This window comes from Danio rerio, chromosome 17, assembly GCF_052040795.2.
Source record: "Danio rerio strain M-AB ecotype USA chromosome 17, GRCz13ab, whole genome shotgun sequence".
NCBI classification, from domain to species: domain Eukaryota; kingdom Metazoa; phylum Chordata; class Actinopteri; order Cypriniformes; family Danionidae; genus Danio; species Danio rerio.
The window spans coordinates 39825001-39850052 of NC_141037.1; the positions used below are offsets into that span (position 1 = coordinate 39825001).

A 25052-nucleotide genomic window follows, 5' to 3' on the forward strand; every position below is an offset into this window, starting at 1 on the left:
TTTTCAGTTTCACACAGACTTTTAATATTCACATCGTGGATTGAATAAGGTGACGAAAAACATTCCTTACCTGACTCTTCTGCTGTAGCTCATCTCCTTGAAAATTTGATTTGTTGTGCATTAAGAGATGCATTTGAATCATCTAAACCAGTCCGGTCATTCTCCTCTGACCTCTGACAACAAGGCATTTTCGCCCCCAAAAAACTATTACTCACTGCACATTTTCTCCTCTTTTGGATTATTCTTTGCAAATGTTAGAGTTGTCTGGATGTTAATAGTTTCTGAAATAATCAGGCCTGCAACAGCCTTGCTCCATCGAAATTCACCAGCATCATTTTTCTTCTTCTTTATTCTGATTCTTGGCTTGAACTTCAGCCGATCATCTCGACCATGACTATATCCCTAAATCCGTTGTATTGCAGGCATGTGATTGGCTGATTAGATATTTGTATTAATTAGCAGTTGAACTGGTGTACCTAATAAAGTAAAAGGTAAAGATAGTACGTGTCACAGAAGATGTGCAGTAAAGACCTGATTTAATAAATGCAATTCAATTTTTTATTGTTCTTTTTTCATGAAATTGGTCAGTTTGAACAGAAATCTGAATGTTATTTCATATGTCATGCTCACATTAGTGGGGATATAATCACAATGCAGCTAGTAACTGTAATTAAATTACTTATGCACTGAAAAGTAATGTAAGGGATTACTTTAAATTTTTAGGTCATTTAGTAAGAGCTACTTATATATTATAAGCTATTATATACAATATTCAACAGTTATGTAAAAATCAGTTTAGGGAGTAATGGTATTATTTGTTATATAAATATATGTGACAGAATATATTAATATATTAAGAAGCTTATTTATACACATTTCTGACAATTGATATTGAAACGATAAATTAAATAGGGAATTATTGACTATATATAGTGGTTCTTTAAGTATTATGTTTTTAAATGTAGCTAAAGACTCAGTTTGACTTTAGGGATTAAGAAAGTTTCATTTTCATTGTTCATGTTGAAATTTTTAGGGATTTCATGTCATTGTCTATTTTAAATTTTACTGAGTAATTCTATTCTTTTTCAGACACCATAATTAGACAAGTAATTCAAATACAATATTAATTATGTAATCAATTACTTTTTGAAGTAATGCCACGGTCACACTACAGTTTGTGCTTGCAAAATTCAGTCATACGGCAAGATGATTTAGACATTAAAAACAGCGTTCGATTGGTCTATATTTAAATTTCTGTACAGAGAGGTCATGTTTTGATCTTCTATTGGTCTCAAGCAGTCCGATGATGCAATTTTGCGGGTCAGAGTTCACCAAGCTGGATCTTTAAACCCAGAAAACTGTGAAACTTTTTGCACGAGCTTGTGTTTCTGGTCTGTCGCGTTTGCATGTGGATGAATGAAAGTCTATGGGAAGAAAAGTGCAGTGTGGAGGCTCATAAACACCGGGATGCTTTTCGCTTGCGTTTATCTTCAGCAATTTCTGCATTAAAATCCAAGTGATTTACACTGGCGTCGAGCTAAAGAGTATGCAAAATCACTCTACGTTAGATGGCGCTTAATGAAAAACGTAAAGACCCTGGTGCAAAAGGTGGCACTACACAACTTTAATAATAAGAAGAAAGTTGACATGCCTGTTGTTAAAGTTTCTGGTGATTCGAACAAGCATGGATGGCATGCTCCACGTTCATATCGCCTCTGTGCATCTTCTTCAGTGTGTGCTCGCATTGACAGTTTTGTGCTTGAGCGCCCTTAAGTGATCTGTACTGTAACTTCAGCAGCTCCATGCACATGAACAAAAGTGCCAATCTGATTGGTGTAGAAGTTTTTGACATGGCTCCTCAAAACCATAAACAAGCATGAGGTGTTTCTTTAAAAATTACGATTTTACAACTGGCGTTTTACGCGTTAGTGTACACTATCACATTGACACCCTTTATTTAGTTATGAAGCATTGAACGTAAATGAAAAAGCATACAAAAAGTGTTCCATGTGAAAACGGGCCTTGATCGTGGCTTAACTAATACAACACTGGTCGGGGTTTATAGGGTTAACCATTTATTGGACAAAGAACTATATATGGTAACTTCATTGAATTTGAATTTTCATAAAGTCATTAAAGTTGTAAGGTGTTCCGACCCATTTTTTTTTCAATGAATGCCCTATAAGGGAATTTACATATGCAATATAGCCTGATTCCCAAACAAATTACGATAATGAGTAGGAATTTCAGTAAATTTTAGCTTAGAAATTAAACGTCTTCTTTCTCAGTTGAATCAACTAAATATGATGCTTACGTGTGCAACTTAGCTTAGTGTTATATAGTTAAAGATGCATGTTACGCATTCTGTCAGAAAAATCTTAATGAAAATAAAAAAAACAAGAAAGAAGGAATGATAAATAGAAAGAAAAAGCAAATGAATCACGGCCTCACACTAGAGTCACTCAGTATGGAGTAAACAGGTTGTGGGTCGGTACTAAACCTTTACAGCTTTTGGGTGCCCTGCCAAGACCTCTGGCTCTGTGAGTAACTCCCCTCACACATACGCGATGAAGTTTCACATTTTCCGCTACCGTTTTCTGGTAAATAAACTTTTTGAGATGATAATTAGGTTGAATATTTCTACTTTGAAGTGGAAGCGTGATAGTCAAGGTGGCTTGTTTGTGTTGCGATGCGTGGATTTGCATGTGTTTGTTTGTGGCCGTGTGTCTGTGTGTACTCTTGTAGCGACATTCGATACTCTAGAGTCCTGTAGAGTGATTTAGTATCTAGTTGTCCTGGTAGAGGTTTATTACAGGTAAGGCCACAGTTAGGCCACTCTTTCCTCACACGGGGTCAGGGTTAAAAGTGCACTCACTATTTTCTTTGTAATGCTCTTCCTCGAGAAGTGATAAAAGCACTGTCTAAAGAGCGCCAGTTTTATTTATTTGTTTTCTGTGGGTTTCACTGTTAACAGGAGCGCATCTACTCAACTGCATAACGTATACGAGTGTGGCTCGCATATGTGCCCTGATTTTCAGTTTCAGAGTAAATATCCATCTGTCTGTCTGGATGTCTGTCATTCTGTCTGTCTGTCTTTCTTTTTTCTTTCTTTCTGTCTGCCAGTCATATTGTTATATAGATTCTTATGTAGTTAATCCAATTTCTATCCATATATTTTTCTATCCATCCATCCATCCATCCATCCATCAATCTTTCCTTCCAGTTATCCATCCATCAAATTTTCTGCCATCGTTTCATCCATTGCTGTATCGTTTTAAGATTATATGTCCATCAGTCCATCCATTTTGTCCAATACTGTCATTCTATTTCATCTAACCATCTATTCATCTACTCATCTACTCATCCATCCATCATTTTATCTATCTAAAATTTGTATCATCTCTCAATCTATTTGTTAAAAAATGTTAAATTGGTTTATCCAGCCATCAATCTATTTAACCATGCATCCATCCACTATCCATCCATCTATTTCTTTTATCCAAAGTTCAAGCAATCCAACTATCCATCCATCAATTCATCCATTCATGTCAATAATGTATTTCTGACCAGTAAATCCATCTGTTTAAGGTACTATCATTCTATTAATATTTATTTTAATATATAATTAATATAATCTAATTAATGCCAACCAACCAACCAATCTAAACCAACTAATTGATCTAACCAACCAACAAATCAAACAACTTAAACCAACCAACCAACTAACCAACTAAACCAACCAACCAAGCCACCAACCAACCGACCAACCAACCTAAACCAACCATCTGACCTAAACTAGCCAACCAACCAACAGACTTCAACCAACCAACCAACCAACCAACCAACCAATCATTTAACCTAAACCAACCAATCAACCAACTAACCTTAATCAACCAACCGACCTAACCGAATCAAACAATCATCTAACCTAAACCAACCAATCAACAAACCATCCAATCAACCAATCTAAACCAACCTAAACCAACCAACTGACCTAAACCAACCAACCGACTTAAACCAACCAAGCAATCAACCAAAATCAACACAACAACCAACCAATTGACCGACCTAAAACAACCAACCAACCCACCAACCAACCAACCAACCTAAACCAACCAACCAACCGATCAACCGATCTAAATCAACCAATTGACCTTAACCAACCAACTGACCTAACCTAACCAACCAATCATCTAACCTAAACCAACCAATCAACCAACTAACCTTAATCAACCAACTGACCTAGCCCAACCAACCAATCATCTAACCTAAACCAACCAATCAACAAACCATCCAATCAACCAATCTAAACCAATCAACCAACCAACCAAACAACCAACCGACCTAAACCAAACAACCAACTGAACAACAGACCAACCGACCTAAACCAACCAACTGACCTTAACCAACCGACCAACCAACCATCTAACCTAAACCAACCAATCAGCCAAATAACCTTAATCAATCAACTGACCTAAACAAACCAACCATTCACCCAACCTAAACCAACCAACCAACCAACCAACCAATCAATCAACCAACCAACCAAACAACCAACCAATAACCAATCAACCGACCTAAACCAACCAACCAACCAATGATCCGACCTGAACCAACCAACCAATAACCAATCAACTGACATAAACCAACCAACCAACCAACCTAAACCAACCAACCAACCAACCAACCTAAAACAACCAACCAACCAACCTAAACCAACCAACCAACCAACCTAAAACAACCAACTAACCAACTGACCTAAACCAACCAACCAATCAACCGACTTAAACCAACCTAAACCAACACACCAACCAATCAACTGACCTAAACCAACAAACCAACCAATCAACCGACCTCAACCAACCAACCAATCAAACTACCTATACCAACCAACCAACCAACCAACCAACCTGTTCTCTTTTAATGTATTTCTTTCTTTCTTTCTTTCTTTCTTTCTTTCTTTCTTTCTTTCTTTCTTTCTTTCTTTCTTTCTGTTCGTCAATCAATCACTCAATCAAACAATCAATTGATTTTTCCGTTCATTTATCTAAGCATCCAGTAGTTACTCTAACTGTTCTTTATCTGTTTATGCTTCTATCGGTCCATCTACCACTCACTCCATCCATGTTAATGTAATGTAATGTAATGTGTATTTATATAGCGCATTTATTGTGTTTAAGTTAAGTGCTTCACAATCATGAGTCTCTCCACACAACCACCACCAGTGTGCAGCATCTACTTGGACCCTGTTCTGTCTATTATTCTTTCGTTCTATATGAAAATATTTTGCTCTGTCTGTTTTGATCTAATTCTTCAAATTTTCCAAAACAATCAGATACAACTTTGCTGTGGTGGCAAGCTTCAAGTGTTCAAACACTGCTTACATGTAACCTTAAGAAAATATCAAAATGAAGTGCTATGTTTTTCATGTTCCCCTTTTCCTTACTCTCTCTTTCTCTTGGGTTTTCAGCTACACTAAAGCTGGCTAATTGGGGGAATGAAAGGTTAGTAGAGCTGAAATCTATTAGCATAGGTCTCAGAGAGCTGCTGAAGCACAAATGCCCAGCACACCTCCTCTCCATGAGAGCTGCAGGAATGGCTCCTATTAGTGACTGGCTGCCGCTTTAATGTCCGCTGCTCCAAATTAGATGCCAACTAGAGTGAACATTTTTCCCCCCTCTCTCTTTCTTCAACAAGCCGCCTTGGTGGAATCAAAGGCTTTTTTTGTGAGGCGAACCTGACAAAAATGTATACTCAGGAATACATATTTACCCTGTGCAAATGAGGGTGCTGGAGCCATGTAGAGGCGGAGACAGGAATTAGACGACTGAGGGGGCCGTCAATCATACAAACTCACAAACAAACATCTGGAAGCAGATTAGCAGAACATTAAGAGGATGTATTTCAAGGCCATGATTGTTTGTAAGGTTAAATCAATGTTTATTTTAAATCTTACCTCCATTTTTCATACATGTTTACATTCTGGATCAAGCACTTCCAGCTGAATGTAAAATTACAGGTCTTTTCTCCTCTGACTGTCATACAAGTCGCCGGCTTATATCCAGATGATTTCCTTCACAAATAAACGTCACCTCAATAGGACAGGCCTATGTAACACTTATATTCATTTGCGTTCAACGGTGCTCATTTCTGTGTTGGAATGTTGGTGTTTTTTTTCAAAGGGGGCTTGCTAGGCTGAGAGTATGGGGTTTTGGGGGTTAGTTAGACTTCTAAGGAGACAGTGAGACTGGAGTTACAGCTTTTCATTAACCTGGAAACCACCTAGTTACATGGTTCATGGGCTGGTCTCAGCTCACTTGGAGGTAACAAAGGGTGTCAGGCGGCACATTCGGCAGGGGGCGGCTGCTCGGGGCACCCCATCTGACTCTGATCATCATGCCGGCCGCCCTGCCGCACTCATTAGAGACCAGGAATGAGCTTGCATTGCTCTTGTTGAAGGGCTCCGGTTACGTTGCATCACCCCACCTCAAACATGCCATAAACTCCTCCTACAGTCTGTGTTCTTGTATTTTTTTTTTAACAAGGAAGGAAGGTTTGTATTGGAAAATAAATTATCATTAATTGATGACTATATAATGAACTACAGTAATCATTATGTTTATTATGTGTACTGATTAATTAGTCAACTGCATAATAATTAAACACAGAATTGAAAGTTCTTTTTAAAAGAGAAACGATTCTTTAAAACATTTTTTATTGTTTTAATACACGATACTAGTTATTTTGCAACATATAGCATCAGCTAAAAGTTCAATTTAAACTAATGCTTAACTAGGTTTATTTGTTTAATTAGGCAAGTCATTGGGCAACAGTGGCTTGCTCTGTAACCGATAAACAAAACTCAGTGTGTTGACAATATTGACTTGATCATTTTTTCTTTTTTAATATATTTTTTTTATTTCACCCAAGTTGAAATAAGAAATAAGACTTTCTCCAGAACAAAAATATAATAGGAAAAACTGTGAGAAATTATATGAAATATAAATAATAAATAGGTAAATGTATAAAAGAAATGTTGAGAGAGCAAACAATAAATAAGATTTATTTGCTGTTGATTTATGTCTGTATTTTTTGTATTTATAATAAGCAGTTGTGAGTATGCATGTAAAAAGCCCCTACCGTGAGTTTTTGAAAATTACCTTCCATGCAGTGTGCAATACTTCTCTAATTGATGAAAAACAAAAGATTTGACTCAGAGTCATTTAAATTATTTGTCCTTTGTCCGGATCTTTTGCCAGCTCACATTGACGTCGACACGAAACAATACCAAATATGAATGACAATCCAGTAAAAACATGAACGCGCCTTTCACTTCAGACACTAGTGGAGAGCAAAAGATCATGGGATTATCTGATCATGACGTGAAGATTAGTATCACTGAGAGATAGCCAGACATGTGGCTGTGGGGAATAAAGGGTTAGAATTTGTTTTTAGAACAACACCACAGTATAGCCAATTGTTGCTAAGGCCTCCTTTTGTTATTAAAGGGAGGGTCAGCAAAGAATTCTAATGGATGGCACTTTGTCAGTAACTGTTACACAGCTTATATGGACCAGTTTCTTCTTCCTCCAGATCTGTAAATCTCAGGTTATATCTTTATGGACTTTTCACATATTGCATCCAAAACTGCGGTGAAATTGCGATGCATGCTTCTTCCTTTACTGATTTTAATGTGTTTTGTGCTCGCAGTCTCCTTTTGCTTGTTACCATGGCCACCATCTATTGTTCTCACACGCTGTCAGTTTTCAAAATAGTTCAACGATTAATATTGAATGTGTGTCGTTGTTATTACTTGGTTAAGAATAGAGGAATATGCTGGAGACTGCATTGCCTTAATGCACTTCTGCATTGGGCTCACACATACACTCTGTACTCTGAATACTTATTGTGCGTTTTTCTCCGTCTCATGCTGAATGCAGTCAACCAATCACAACAGATTGTGTCATCGGACCAATCAGCACAGATTAGCTTCGCGCTAAGGAGGGGTTTGGGAATGTAGAATCGTTGAACAAATCATATGGGAGTCGTTGGGATAATTAGGTGAAAATAAATGCATTTTATAAGACAATGAAAATGTGTTTTGACCTTCATGCATAGAGACCTGTTGTTGAAGACCCCAAAACCAAAATATGACATTTTAAATTGCAAAATAGGGGTTCTTTATTAATTATTTTAAATTAAAACATAACATATTGTTAAACAAAAAAACAGAAAATGTAGTCAACCATTGTTGAAACTGTCACTGTCATCTGTCAATGCTGAGTGACATTTTTGTCATCAATCCACACATACTTGTGTTCGTGGATCACTTATGATTAAAAAACTACACAGTCACCTACTCATGAGAGTTAGTATGATGACTCAACCGTCGCCAGATCCCACTACTCTTGAAAGTGAGCTTCACGAGACCAGTGACAGATGACGTCCTCTTCTCATGAACGAATGAAGCTGAGAGAGGAGCCCACATGCTTCTACCCCCGACTGGTGACTGAACCCTTGTGCACTCTTGATGGAATCCCTCAACCAGTCCTTAAACAGCAGGATTCAAAGCTCAGAGGACTAAGAGCCGATCCGGCCCAGTAAAGCAGCACGTCACTCAGCTGTGCTCCAGTGATCTCTTAATCCAACCCTGCCCTGGCTGACAGGGTAAACTGCACATGGGTATCCAATTGGGTCTATCTGTGCTTGGAAAAACTGGACTCCAGTCACATCAGCAGTCGGAAAGTAACAACTCAAAAGTCCAGTGAAAAAAGTCCTCTGAACTTCGGTTGTGGCAGTATTTATTATTAAGGGGAAATGTAAAGTCAATACAGAGTAACACAAGACGCTACTATTTTTGGTTTAGTTAATACATTAAAAAGCTTTTATATTAGTGGCTTACCACTGACTTTTTGGCCAAGAGTACAATACTGACTGCCACACCTAATACAGATCACTGGAAATATGGAAAAATTCATTTGTAGTAATAATTATGGAAGATAATGGTAAATAATAAGAGCAATTTGACAATTCTGAAAACACATCAAAAGCTCTGGAGTAATATATTGTAAGACAAATTTTACCTTCCAAACTTCCAAACTCCATTGGAGAACTGTGTTCTCAAGTTCACTGAAGCTAAATTACATTAAATGTGTGTTTATGTAGAATGAATGAAACTTGGCACCAGAATTACTCACACTGAGCATGAAAGACATTTTCATCAGTGAAAAGTTTACATACCTTAACAAAAGCAAAATTCAGCCTTCGCCTTTGTGGGTTTAAATATGGGATGTTTTCACTTTCCTTGAACAAAACAATTGAAGTATAGGAGTTTGATATCCTGACATATGATTGTATTACTGTATGATGGGAATACCAATTTTCTAGTGTTAGTTTTAATACAAATTACTATACCAGGACTGGTGCAACACATCTGGTACTTTGTAGGTTTAAAGTGTATATATTAAACACATTCCTGTTAACATATCACATTTCACCTGAAAAAACTAAAATAAAAACTCCAGTCTTCATTTACTCAACTTCATGAATGACAGTAGAAATGATTGTAGCAAGAAGCTCTGCTATGAACTTGATCATCTTCCACTGGCCAAAGTTGCCCAGCTACATTAAATGCATCCATTGTTTGCTGCATATCCAGGGCCTGGGATTCCATCCCTCTCCTCAAACATCTCCTCTTGCCAGATTCCAAGGCATTTCAAGGCGAGGTGAAAGACATAGTCCCTTCAGCGTGTTCTGGGTCTTCCCCGGGTCCTCCTCTGGTGGGACAAGCTCAGAACACCTCCAAGAAGGCTTCCAGGAGGCATCCGATACAGATGTCCAAGCCACCTTAACTGGTTTCTCTTGATGTGGAGGAGCAGAGGCTCCACTCTGAGTTCCTCCTGCATGACAGAGCTTCTCACCGAATAGTCACCCTGCCAGACTATGAAGTTAATTTTGGCCGCTTGTATTAGAGACTTTGTCCTTTTGGACAAATGCTTATGACCATAGATGAAAGTAGGATTGTAGATTGGCTGGTAAATTGAGAGCGTTGCCTTTCAGCTGAGCTCCTTCTTTGCCACAACAGACTCGTCATTGACCACATTACTGCTGCTGCTGAACCATTCTGTCTGTCAATTTCACGTTCCATTTTTCCCAAACTCATGAAATGAAACCTACTTCAACACCTAACTGGGGACAAAGACTCTCCTATAACCTGTAGATGGCTAGCCACCTTTATTCCAGACAGCCATCATGACCTCGAACTTAAAGGTGTGAATTTTATCCCCACTGCATCACACTCTGCAGCAAGCTGTCCAAGTTCAAGGTCCAGGTCTGATGAAGCCAACAGGACAACATCATCTGCAAATATCAGAGGTAAAATCCTGTGATTTCCGAACCAGACCCCCTTTGCATAATTTGACCTCAGAAATTCTGCCATTAAAAAATAGTGAACAGAATCTGTGACAAAGGGCAGCCCTGCCGGAGATCAGTCCTCTGGCATAGACTTTTCCGGGGACGATAAGAAGTAACACTCCAGTCCCTTCTAAAAAAGGGAACCACCACACCAGTTGCCCAGTTCAGAGATACTGTCCCAGATTTCCACATGATGTTGTAGAGGCGTGTCAGCAAAGACAGCCTCACCCCATCCAGACACTTAAGATACGCAGGGGGGAACTGCTTCCACACTAACACTGTCCACACTATCACTTATAGTAGAGGTGAGGACATTGCTTTAAAACAGGGGTGTCAAACTCAATTCCTGGGCGGCCGAAGCCCTGCACAGTTTAGTTCCAACCCTGCTCCAACACACTTACCTGTAGGTTTCAAACAAGCCTGAAGGACTCAATTAGTTTGATCAGGTGTGTTTAATTAGGGTTGGAACTAAACTGTGCAGAGCTGCGGCCCCTTTGGAACTGAGTTTGACACCTGTACTTCAAAGGTTCAGGACACCCTGGAGAACTTTTTTTTTATATTAACAGATTTGTGTGTGTTGAGCATCAGTTAAGACAATGTTAGCACCTGTCAGCTTTAATTGTGGGGAAAACTGCATAATTTTGAGCTTTTGTCAGCTAATTTCAGCTTCCGGGTTTAAAGGGATTTTTGGGGCGGGATCAAAATCGGCGACGTAGCGCAGTACTGCAAGTGCAATGATGACGCGTCAGTTTCTCATTATTATTCACAGCAGAGATTTCTTATCCTATGAGAAGAGCCGGCTGCTTAATTATTCATGAGACCTGCCAGACCTGCCAGTGTCAAGCCCGAGCTGTGAGACACGGACGGACCCATATGCGTTTGTTTTCATGATCCACGGGTTTGTTGCATGTTTTCCCCCGCGATCTCGTCAGGGCCGATCACACAGCAAAGCTGTGTGTGTGCTGCAAGCATTTTCGTCGGGAGAGCAGCACGAGAATTAGAGAATGGCGGACGCTGTCTTTTATCAGGAGTTTGTTTACATTCAGACACATCACTGTGCTGCTGTGTTTGCCTAAATCCTCCAAATTACCAGCAGGGCTAATGGTTAAAATAGACAGGTCAGGAGACCTGCTGCGCTGAGTCTGCTGGATACGGGGATTGAGGGAGAAGTCCTCATTTAAAGGGTTTACATGAACACACTTATCTTTATAATGCTATAAATTGTGGTTATGTGTATATGAAATTACGAATAACAAATGTAGCAGGGCATTAAATCACTGTTCATTTCTTTGCATTTTAACTTTGTAAACTATAAACTCATGTGTCTCCTCACGGTTTGTCTCATTTTTGTGAGCCAACTGACAACAACAGTTGTTTGCTCACGTTCTCCCCTGCTGGCTATGCCCACTCCTGCCCGATGCTCGCAGAGCTCCATGCCCATTAATCATGCTTCTTTTGAAAAAATTCTGAAGTAGACTTTAACCGAAATTGGGGGTTGTCATGGCCCTTTAAAATGTTCCATGTATCATCAAGGGTTTCAGTCACTTTAGAATGGCTCACCATTTTAAATTGTAAGTGGATTAGGAAACTTCTAACCAGGTGCCAGATTAACATCACGGACAGGGAGAAATCTAACTCAAAGTTACTCAAATTTACTTAGTTACTCAGAGTACTCGGTCACACTTTACAATAAGGCTTATTAGTTAATGTTAATTAATGCATTTACTAAGATGAACACACTATGAATGATACATTTACTACAGTATTCATGTTAGTTAACGTTAGTTAATGAAAATTCAGTTGTTCATTGTTTGTTCATGTTAACTTAGGTGCATTAGCTAATGTAAACAAGCAGGGACTTGGATGTTAATAATGCATTAGTAAACGTTCAATTATGATTAATAAATGCTGTACAAGTGTTGTTCATGATTAGTTCATGTTAGTAAATGCATTAACTAATGAACCTTATTGTAAAGTGTTACCGAGTACTCAAATTTTGATGAGTTTTTTTTTTCCTCCAAATATCATTCATTCATTCATTCATTCATTCATTCATTCATACACTTTCCTTCAGCTGATTCATAATCAACACTCGCAATAAAACGTCAACTACTCTGGCATATGTTTTATGCAACAGATGCCCAACCAGGTGAAACACAGAACCACCCTCTTGGAAACTCTCCTGATTTCTTTAAGGGGAGGCATCTGTGTGCGGGTTTTTGGGCTATTTTTGTTCTGATATTTCAAAATAAGTGCACACACTTTACATACTCTATGAATGCAAGACAAGGAAATAGGATAGCTATTTTTGCTCCAATAGCTGCAACTGCAAGACTACATTGACACATGCAAAAAGTTCAAAACATTTAATTCCCAGTTCACTTCTATAATTTTACCTCTTGTCCACTTAGTGTGGACAAAACTGCATCTTATTTCTGAGTGTAAGCATGTCATGGAGACCAAAAGCCAAGCTCCACTTGCATTTCCTTCAGAAAATGAACAACTACTGTGCTCATGGCCCACGTACCGGAGGTGTGACTTCCCGCTGATGTGACTGCCATTGCACATTATGACCTGGTATTAAACAAGTCTGCTGGAAGGAGTTGTCACAAACACCCAAATGCATTAAGTTACAAACTTACTGAATAAAGCAAAAATGTCCCAGTGTGCTGAAATGACCCGTTTTAGAGAAGCAGTAAAGTGCCTGATGAAAACTCATTTGTCTCCGATGTCTGTCAGACGCCTCACAGCATCTGTGACCCACTCCTTCAGGGTTTTGTTTTGCAGCGGTCGCGTTCCTAACAAGCAGGGGGTAAGAGGCGCAAATGGTGAGTTGTAATTCAAAGACTCTGGTTTCTGTTGCAGAAGAAGCAGTGAATTCAGTATTGATGAGCATGTTCTGCACTGTCCTGACTGTCTGTGTAATAGCTGCCAGTCTCCTGCTGTCTGAGAGGTCTCAGTCAGCCATTTCCTTACTTCAAAGCAGCCATAAGCTGGACTGAGAGAAATTATCTAGAGTCTCTCAATCTTATATTTCCAGTGCAGCAATGTTTGCTTAGATGAGCAGAAAGAATAAACCTACATGCATTCTCTATCATTGAAACTAATGTTTCACTACTTATTCATAGTTAAATAGTTTTCTATGACTAAGCAAGTGTATAAATATTTGCAATTAAATAATAATATCTAAAAGAAAACTCTGTAAAGTATTTTCAAGCTAATCAACTTGCACTCAGGACCATTCTCTGAGACAGTGGATTTATACTATATATTTATATAATAATAAGGTAATATTTTTATCTATCTCATCTGATTTATATATCGCTTCTGATTACTGTGCAATATTCTGCAATATCAGAACTGGTACAGCCTCTTCACCCTTCTGTATTACTCCACCCACATAGAGTGACAGCTGATCAATAAACTCACTACAGTTTGACAAATCGACGAATTATAAGGCTATATCTGACATTTTTGTCAAAGTTGAGTTATTGAGAAATTCTTATTAATTGACAACTTGTTTACATTATGGGGTGTTTTTTATAAGTTGTTTACATTTTAAGACTATTTTTTTTTTAAAAAGCAAATGTTATACAGATACTGTTTGCTATGGAATGCAAAAACTTTGAAGCTTAATATTTCAAAACCATTCAGAACGCAGATAGAACCTTATAATTGCAAGGTGACGAAATATTGCAGATGTAGGACAACATATTGCACTATAGAGGCCTCTTTAGGTGAGAATGTAGTTGTTTAGATTGTGTCTTTTATTCATTTTCTTGTCGGCTTAGTCCCTTTATTAATCCGGGGTCGCCACAGCGGAATGAGCCGCCAACTTATCCAGCACGTTTTCACACAGCGGATGCCCTTCCAGCCGCAACCCATCTCTGTGAAACATACTGTACACAACCACATACACACACACACTCATACACTACGGACAATTTAGCCTATCCAATTCACCTGTACCGCATGTCTTTGGACTGTGGGGGAAACCAGAGCACCCGGAGGAAACCCACGCGAATGCAGGGAGAACATGCAAACTCCACACAGAAACGCCAACTGAGCCGAGGTTCGAACCAGCGACCCAGTGACCTTCTTGCTGTGGGGTGACAGCACTACCTACTGCGGCACTGCATCACCTAGATTGTATCTATGCAGTTTATTCATAAGGATAGTGTAGTGCCTATTTTAAAATATTTATAATTTCTGAGAGACCGCATCAACGGCCATTAGCCTGTCTCACTGAGCAAAGACATTGGACGTTGTCCATCCACAAGATGTTTACAGAGACCATGTAATAAGCCCTAAGGCGTTTTTTTTTTTTTTTTTAACTACAGCTGAACAAAACTGGTGAGCGACATTCTAATCTCTCTCTCTCTCTCTCTCTCTCGTGTATGTTGTAGTGCTGTATTTACTGTATGCCATAGTAATTGCAGTATATTGAATATGAGATGGGACTCACATATTAGGAATGTATTTATTATGTGTTGGCCACTCTTTGTATAACCCTGAGTTACTTTTTGGTTGACCATCTGTCTCTAATAAGTCTCCTGTTTTCATTACAGCAGACTAGTTAAGCAAAAAGAAAGAAGAAATGCCTGCATGTGTTTAGCATTTTTCCTTATCGCAAACACAACAGTAGTCTGGTAGTCATTGTGTTGCTTTGGCTTTTTCAGGGTTAATTATTGTGATATCCAGATTGCAGCAGAGAAATACTGGAAAATGTCTCTAGACTAATGGCATTTTATGCCTTTCAGCCTTATAATAATAAAATGTGAGCAAAATTACCTGTTTTGTCATCACTTTAGACATTACGCTAGAGAATCATTTAAATAATAGCTCTAAACTGACATTGGTGAATTAGTAAAGGCTTCTGCTGTTCTGAGGTCAGCTGCAGATGTGAAGGAATGGTAGAAGAAAGTACTTCCTCGTACAAAAAGCATTTTTAGACTGTGTGAGTTTGATTTTCTTTTTTCTTTACATGACTAGGCCATCAAACTGTTGTATAAAAACAATATCACACTCGTAGCAGTGCAATATGGCTGTATATCGTCACTAAATACTCTTGAGTTGTATACCTCCCAACAGTGCCGATATACAGCCATATCACGTACTGCTAGTCTATATATGTGTTATAGATCTTGAAGTGTTGACTTGTTGACTTATATTATGAAAGAACCACCATTTCAGCTTAAACACCTTTAATATTATATGAAAAAATTGCCTAAATAATTCTAAATAAATTTATTACACATTTAGTTTTACTTTATATTAAACGGTCATAGTTAAGGTACACAAACATAAAGTACAATTTACTTACTGTGTTCATATTTTATTGTAGAACACATATTGAAGTAGGATGCTGGAAAAGTTAGGAACAGGTCTGGTGATATGGATAGGTTTAAGGGTGGGTTAATGTGAAGGTATGGGTCAACAGTGTAATTATAAATGTTGTTACAGAAATTAATTATACTACGAATATAATTATAATATTATTTATAAAATTGAAGTACAAATTACAGGTACAGTATGTACACAATAAGTGCATTCTACCAAATGATTCATTTAAATCTAAGTACGTAGTTAAGACCACTTAATATAAAGTGGGACCACAAATTTTAACATTGGGGTTAAAAAATTCTCTTTATGAGGTGTATCGACCAGAAATACTTTCAACTTTTATGAACCAATTTCGTTGCAAGAATGTGTTTTATGGAAAAGCCTCATTAGAAAGGTGTCCGGTTGGGTTCAGTTAAATCTGTAACTTGCATATTTTTACAGAACATTTGTTGATTAGCTTATACATAATCATCACTTGCTTGTGCTTGGAATGTCAAAGCTAAGTTTTCACAAGAGGTCAGCCAGAGTTTGGCAACCTGGGGCACAAATCAGAGTGGCTGCGAGAGGAGAGCATTTTGTTGGATTTCTAACTGGCCATCTTAAGGACGTCATTCCTTGTCATCCCCCCATCCTGGACTGCTTCATTACCTTATTCTCAGTAGGTCCTGTTGGCCTGTGGTGCCGCTGAAACCCAAGCTGTCCTAACCCAGACCAAGACCTAGAAGCATGTGGTGTCACAAGCGCCATGACTTTATCACTTCCCTTTTGCCCCATCTTCCATCTTTGGCTTTATCTCCTTCCCTCCAAAGGCTCAGCTTTATAGGCCACCTCCAGCCACAGGCCCAGCGGTATTAACCTGCAAAGCCAGAAGAACAGAGGACGGCAGCTATGTATGTCTGCTGTGAATCAAGATGCTTTTACTTTTCCCTGTGGTTTCTAGAGGCATTGCATTTCATTGGTTTTATGTCTATTTTCACCACGCTGTTCAAGTATCAATGGTGTTTTGCTTGTGTTCAGTCCGATTAATGCAGTTGCACCACATCATTTTGCTGTTCATGGGTATCATGATCACAGACAGTCGATTGGTCCTCGCTGCTCTAAGTTTGATTGGATGTCGGCATCTGCCATATTGGAGCATTTAGGTTAGAGAGGTTTAACCTCATGTACCATTGCAATGGACGTCTGCCATCTTTATGATCCTGCTCATTAAAATTAACTGTCTGGCTGTAAAAAATAGATTTCCTTTTAATGCTGCCTTCTGGATTCTCTTATGCGCCGCTGATTGTGTGTAAAAGAAACCTCGCTCACATGCTTCTTTCGCTTTTTCTAATTTTACTTTCATTTCAGCTCTTGATGAAAGTGTTGTTGGTTCAGAGGCAGCAAATGAAAAACATATTAACATGGCTAATGAATAATTGAAATCGATAAATACCTTGCCCAAAAAACACTGGTAAATAACTCAATTTAGTTGAGAAATGGTTTATGGATGGAGCGATTGAGGCAAATATATTGCTACAAATTACAATAAAATTGAATGTGTAATCATTTGCCAGAAGTTTTTTTTATGCATACTACACAATATTTAGTTATCATGGTACCAGACTTGAAACATAGACTGCCAATAATAAATGCCAACCGTTGATACATTTTCCTGTGACAGCTAAAGTAACGCCGTGGTAAAAATGAAAAAGTAATTCCTGCTAAAGTTATAAATGGCACATTTGCCGGATGGTTTTCCATTCATGAGACCTTGTTTATCATGATTGATGTTCATAAATGAAATAATGCAGTTCCCGCTCCACGCTCTATTCTTTGGGGGAATACCCCTTCATTTAACAAGGCAAATTTAAGAGACCATTTTAAAAGTTTAGCCTGCCCCTTTAAAGGCAAACCCATCAACTCAATTCTTTTGATCAACCCAGTAACCTCCCGCCCTTCCCAAAGGGCTTTTTTTAACACCATCATTATTAGGCCTCAACCCATCAAGCTTGTCTTCCAGCAGGTCACAGCCCCCCCTGTCGGACCCAGTGCTGGCCTATTACATACAGGGTCTGAAAAGGGACAAGGCCCTAGAACACTTCACTCCTGTCTATAAAAATACAAAGAGAAGGTGTTCTCCTGCTCTTTATTCTCTCATTTACCTTCCTGTCAGAGTGCTCAAAGTTCGCATTTTACAGGGAGTTTGGGGTCAGGTGGAGATGGTTGGGTTATTTACCCCTGGTGCTTATTTCAACCACAGAGGCTCCATGTTGGCCTTACCTTCACCTTCACCTGGCTATCCATGATGACGCTCTGGTCCTATAAAAACAGTACAGAAGGTCATTGAAGGTTTTTGATGAACTCACAGATATCATCACCCGCAAGTATATCTTTTCTTTTTGGGTTTACTTTGAGAGGGATTCTGAGAGCTGGATCTTTAACAAAGCCCCTGGGCTTTTCACAGTTCCTCTGTTTGTTGACTTTACAACCAGGAGCTTGACTGCAAGGTCGATTGAATCAGCCATCAACTCTTTTTTACTGGAGTCTCTGAACTGTCAATTTCTGTCTTCAAATTTGGATATACCTCTTCTTCTGGGCAGAGAATTCATGCAAAGACAAAACTGTCCACAGTATCTACAGCTCATTTGGCATTCAGCAGAGAAGACCTGGTGACACTTTCTGAGAGTCCAGAGGCATCTTCTGTTGCCAAATCTTCCTTATTATCTTCCACTCCCCGGGCCATGACGTTTGGTCCAGAGCATTTATGGCAGGGTAGGCAAGGGGCATGAGGAAATGAGGTGACCCCAAGGTCAACAGCGGAGTCAGGCGGCTGAACGTGAACCGTAGCCCTGCCACCTCTGGGCTCGCATGGGTTGGGCCATCCAAAAATGGAAACTTGGGCATCTGTGGGACAAAGCTGTCTTCATTCCTTGACCTTCCTCTCATGTGTCTTTAATTAAGTCCGATTTGAATTTGTTTACAAGCTCCACTGGTCTTAAATCTTTTGGTTCGTTGCCCCATGCTTTTGCATGCCCCATCCCTACATTCCCACTCACTTGACTGCCTGCTGTTTCAGAGTCCCTCTTTTCTTCTTTCTCTTTAATATGGTGTTGGACGTTCGTTTATGATGCTTTTTTAACTGGTTCTTAGGCACAAGTTACAAGCTATTTGGGAATCTACAAAATTGGATGCTGGGGACACCCCTCTAAGATGTTAATCTGTTGCCGATATGAAAGGCTGCTCACCTCGGTAAACCCCCTCATCCGATTGAACCAGGGCACTTTTATGGCCCCATCAGGCACCCGCCTGGATGACTTACTGCTGACCTATTGACCTGGCAGTCAAAGCCATATGAGGAGAATCTTTCTCTTTCTGTGTCTTCTCAGTTTGGTCTGAGTTCATCTTTTTACACTTTGAGGGCAAAGGTTGATTTATTTATCGTTACTATAGTGCCCAAAAGATACCCAGCCTAAACCGCTGTAAATTATCATGGCATGTCAGCCTGTAAACAGATCATACCATGTGTTGTCAAAGTACCAAAGGTCCTAATGTTGCTTTTGTTCATTTCTTTGTGCTAAAATGTCTGTATTTCATGAACCATGTTGGTGGTGTTGGGGGGCGGCGGTAAAGCAGTAAATCCTTTTCCCCAAGCTCACGCTCAGCGCTAGTTCCACGTTAAACATTTACATGGTTCAGTTTGCTCTTTATTAGGGAGTTACTAGCATGCTTGTTGCTACAAAAACACATCTTGACCATTTGTATCGTATTAAAACATTTACACAGAACTTCAGAACTGTTACTAGGAGGTTACTAGCATGTAGGCGACAAAGTTAGCAGCTTCAAGGTCTGTGGCTATTGGAGAAGCAAAGCTAATTGGTAAGGATGGGTCAAGTAAATGTTTGAGTTCTCCACTGTGCTAAAGGGACCGAGAAAGTCTGTGCTGCCTCGGAAAGAACAGAAGGTGAAAGCAGGAGTCTGGACTCAAGTATGACTTGTGTCGGCACTTTGCGCAGATTAACCAGTGTCCCACATTTTCTGCACACAGATAATTGATAGCATATGGTGGTCATGCTCTATGATCTCTTAGTCATCTAAGCGGAGGAATGCTGAACATAATGTGTGCAGAAGTGATGTTTTCCAGAATTTATGAATTTTTAATCATTGTTATTTTACCTGGACATTATTTTGGACAATTATTTGGCTCATTTCCCAAATTTAATGTGTAGCCATAGTACACATAAATTATGACTTCTGGTTTACAAAGATCTTGTTTGTTTATGTTTATCTTATTTATTTCAATGACTCTTATTATAAATCAATCATGTGCCATCCATGAAAAAAGTATATTAATTTCTTAATTTAATAAATGTGTGTATATTTTTTTCCAAATGCAATTTTGTGGTTGACCAGTTGACTTTTTCTTTGTCTTTGTTTTGTCTTTCAGGTTTCAAATACAACGATGGAAGAGTGACCCAAATAGCTATAAAGGCCTTGGAGACTGTTTCAGAACTATATTTCGCACTGAAGGGTGAGTTGGTAGCCCTTTATTTACAATGTACACACTACATACACTATCAGAAATAAAGGTACGCGAGCTGTCACTGGGGTGGTACCTTTTCAAAAGGTACAAATTTGTACCTAAATGGTCCATATTAATACCTCAAGGGTACATATTGGTACTTAAAAAGTACAAAAGTGTTACCCTTAAAATTTCAGGTATTAATATATATGTTTGAGGTACCAATATGCACCCTTTAAGTACAAATGTGTACCTTTTGAAAAGGTACCACCCCAGTGACAGCTTCTGTACCTTTAGTTTTTAAGAGTGTACCTATCAGAGTTAATACATAAACTGGGTAGTCCATATCCATAAGCCTTACTTAACCCAGTATTTTAAAAAAAGCGATAGTCCACCAAAAATGAACATTTCATTATCATTTACTCACATTTAAGTGGATCCAAACCATGAATTTCTTTTTTCTGTTGAATACAAAACAAGATAGTCTGAGGAATGTAAAATCAACAACAACAAAACAAAAAATACTATGGAAGTTTTTTCTCCAGCATTCTTCTTTTGTGTTCAACAGAAGAAAAAATCTTGGCAGGTTTGGGACAAGTGGAGAATAAATAAATGTTTAATTTTTTTTTTTTGGGTGAACAATTCCTTTATATAAGAAAAATAAGCAAGTACTGTAAAATAAAGTTATATTATATTTCTCTGTCTGTATTGTTTTGTGTTATCTTGTATTGTGTTCAAGGACATAGATTAGCTCTTGACATTGGTGGCGACGTACATCCCTAGAGTACATGCATGGCTCAATGCTTATTAAGCCTTTAAAAGTACTTAATAATATAAAATAAACACTTACATGTAATAGTACAAATAACAATTAATGAATCGCATTACATGTCAATTTATATGATTTTACTGCAATCTGGCTTTGAGGAGGTATGAATATAGAGAAATTTGGAGAGGTGGGTGAACTTGAAAATTGAACTGTTGTATCCCGATTATTCATTCATTCATTCATTTTCTTTTCGGCTTAGTCCCTTTATTAATCTGAGGTCGCCACAGCGGAATGAACCGCCAACTTATCCAGCATATGTTTTACGCAGCGGATGCCCTTCCTGCTGCAACCTATCACTAGGCAATATCCCGATTATTGTTTTTCTTAATCATAGAGACCATAATCGAAACTGAATTTCAAATAATTGCACAGCCTTGATTAATAGCATTGTATTTAACTCATAGCAAACTTGACTTTAACCCTTTGTGAACTGGTAGGTTACTTAGGGTTGATGGAGCAAAATGTTATTATGAAGTCAATTAAATTATTGTTTGGGACATTTCAGTAATTGGTGGATATTGGTGGGTACATGTCCACTTGTCCATGCCAATTTTACGCCCTTGATTGCATTTCCATATCATAGAAATGTCACTTTTTGATGCCATTGACTTCATAAATGTAAATATTCATAAATGAGTTCTGCCTTATTTAACATTTAATGTGAAAATAACTGACAAAAATAGTGTTTTAAAACTGCTTTATGCTGTGTACAGTTTAGTATTGTTTTTAAAGCTTTTATTTTAAATTGTAACTTTATTTGTAACTTAACTTACGTTTAATGTATGCTGCAAGTGTGCATGTCACTTATGGTTTGTGATGTTTCTTTCAATGCATGTTATTTATATTTTCAGTATGTATTTTGTGTAAACTAGGCACAGGCACATGCTGTATGCATGGTAGTGACAGGAAATATCTGGAGCTTTGCAAAACAATAAACCCTGTGTACAAATACATTTTAAACCCACCTTCACTGGAATATGCAGTTTGTCTCTAAAGTTATAGGCTTATATTATGTATTAGCCAACGGCTAGCTCAACATGCATCATGCTAACTACTCATAGGCATTCACACACATGAAATAATGTGCTCAAGGCAGAGATTTATTCATCCTCGTTTTCTTTCTATCCCTCAATGATTAGCTTTCCTCTCAGTTTTCCCTCACCTCCCTCCGATACACAACATGAGGCGCGTGTCTGATCCTAGACAGGGTGCAGACTTGAAAGAAAGCTCTGTTTGATGACAGGTTTACAGTGGATCTAAAGCCGATCCGCAGCAAGGTGTGAATATACTTGCGTGTGGCCCCGGGTTACACTGACACAACACAGCAAAATAAAATTACCGCAAATACAAGAAATAAATGAATGATTTAAGAAGATGTAGACTAGAAACAGGTCAATTTATCTGCCAGTGCTGTAAGATAATTATACTTGGTCAGATTTTGTTGAAATAAGAAAACCTACCTAGGCTTAAGTAAAGGCATATATTTCTTAAAATAAGTATTTAATGCAAGCAGTGCATTTAGTCTTAAAACTGGCTGGTTAATAATTTTTTTAACTGTTTGAATTTCTTATTTAGCTTGAAGGGTCTAAAAACTAGTTACTGAACAGGAAAACTTCTCTTAATTCATGAATTTCCATTCTTAAAATGAGCCAAAGCATTTAGACATAAAACAAGATTATTGTACATATAGTGTCTACAAGGTTTATTCAGATTAAGACTTGACAGTAGTTACAATGCAAAAGTATTACTTGTTGCTTCTCAAAATATAAAGAACAAAGTGAGCATTTTAAAATGAGCAAACACAAACAGATAGTTCCCTCAAAATGTTACAAAATATTAATTAGAAAATCAGTATTTACTCACCCCCAAATGGTTCCAGTGTTTCTTTCTTTTGGTGAACACAAAGGAAGATATTAAAAAAAAAATGCTAAAAACAATGCTGGTTTTCAGCATTCTTCAATATATATTATATAATTTTGTATATATAAAGGTCAGAAGCAAGTAAAGAGTGTGTAAATTATAACAACATTTTTATCTATTTATTTTTATTCTTAAATTTTATATAGTTAACATGATTGTAATTTATTCCATTTAAATTTTTAGTTTTATTTTGTTTGAGTGCATTCCAATATGCAGTGGATATAACATTAACATAATATATATTTTATACAATAACATATTATTTATGTGTGTTGAAAAAATATATATATTCATTTTGTTTTTACTAATTATTAAATTAAATAAATTCAGGTTATTTTAGGTTTATGGCTACTAGACAACCATTTTCCAAACAGAAATGTTTTATGAATGTACAGGATGTTCCTGTAAATGTCCAAAAAAGGGACTTAATAAGAAACCTCAAACAGATAATTTGCTCAAAATGAAACATTACTCAGTATTTACTCACCCCCAAGTACTGTAGTTCCAAAGTTTCTTTCTTTTGTTGAACACAATGGAAGATATTTTAAAGAATGCTGAAAACCTGTAACCATTGAAACAGACACTTTGGAATTCAATGGTTACTGGTTTTCAGCATTCTTCAAAACATCTTATTTTGTATTCAAGTGAAGAAAGACACTCATAAAGGTCTGAAACAAGTAAAGGGTGAGTGAATTATAACAACCTTTTTATTTATTTATTTTTATTCTTAACTTTTTATATTGTTAACATGATTTTATTTTTATTCCATTTAAATTGGGATTTTATGTTATTTGAGTGAATTTAAATATTCAGTGGATATAAGATTATCTTAACATATATATTTTATACAATAACATATATTATTTATTATATGTTTTTTTTTTTTTTTTTACTATTTATTAAATTAACAAAATTCTTATAGTGGATTATTTTAGGTTTATGGCTGCTAGACAACCATTTCCCTAACAGAAATGTTCAGATACAGTGTGTTTCCTGTTAATGTCCAAAAAGAGACTTAATAAGCAACCTTAAAAAGGTAATTTACCCTAAATTAAATTTTAATCAATATTTACTCACCCCCAAGTGGTTTCAAAGTTTTTTTTTACTTTGAAACACAAAGGAAGATATTTTAAAGAATGCTAAAAACCAGTAACCATTGACTTCCATAGTTGGAAAAACAAACACGATGGTTACTGGTTTTCAGCATCCTTCAAAATATTTTAGTTTGTATTCAGCAGAAGAAAGAAACCCATAAAGGTCTGACTTAATTAAAGGGTGAGTGAATTATGACATTTCTATTTATTTATTTGTTTTTATTCTTACATTTTTGATCATTAACATGATTTTAATTTATTCCATTTCAATTTTGGACTTTATTTTATTTGAGTGCATTCCAATACACAGTGGATATAAGAATAACACAACATATATATTTATTATACAATAACATTTATTATTTGCGTATGTTGAAAATAAAAATATATTCAGTTTTTACTAATTATTAAATTAATAATTTACCCAAAATGAAAATTTACTCCGTATTTATTCACTCCCATGTGGTTCCAAAGTTTCTTTCTTTTGTTGAACAAAAAGGACGCTATTTTGAAGATTGCTGAAAACCTGTAACCATTGACTTCCATAATGGGAAAAATAAACACTTTGTTATTCAGTGGTTACTGGTTTTCAGCATTCTTCAAAATATCTTATTTTGTAACAGAAGAAAGACACTCGTAAAGGTCTGAAACAAGTAAAGGGTGACTGAATTATAACAACCTTTTTATTTAGGAGTGAACTATCACGTAAAGTAAGTTACTACAGCTAAAATAAGACTGTAATTAAGCCTTTTTGGGCAAACTTAAGCAAGTTATTACAATAAAATAAAGCCTTAGAATACAACACTGGTCTTAAATTATGTCTGTGATTATAATTAAGCTAAATTTACATTTACAATACTTCACTAACACTAAAAAAAAGCAAACAGTCTTAAAACGTTCATAATATTCTCACAAAATGTGACCCTGCATAGTATTTTATTCTTAAAACAAGATC

At 37.3% G+C, this 25052-nt stretch overlaps 1 protein-coding gene across 6 annotated transcripts in view; it reads left to right on the plus strand.

The window, feature by feature from the left end:
• Positions 1 to 25052, plus strand: part of slc25a21 (solute carrier family 25 member 21) — a 203191-nt gene that overhangs the window by 133932 nt on the left and 44207 nt on the right. For 5 of the 6 annotated variants that reach the window (XR_015512781.1, XR_015512782.1, XR_015512783.1 and 2 more), the window contains 1 exon segment: positions 20180 to 20263. Coding sequence is in view for 2 of the 6 variants with exons in the window: in NM_001076632.1 (NP_001070100.1) it covers positions 20180 to 20263 (84 nt within the window). In the remaining 4 variants the exon portion in view is untranslated. 6 annotated transcript variants of the gene reach the window in all.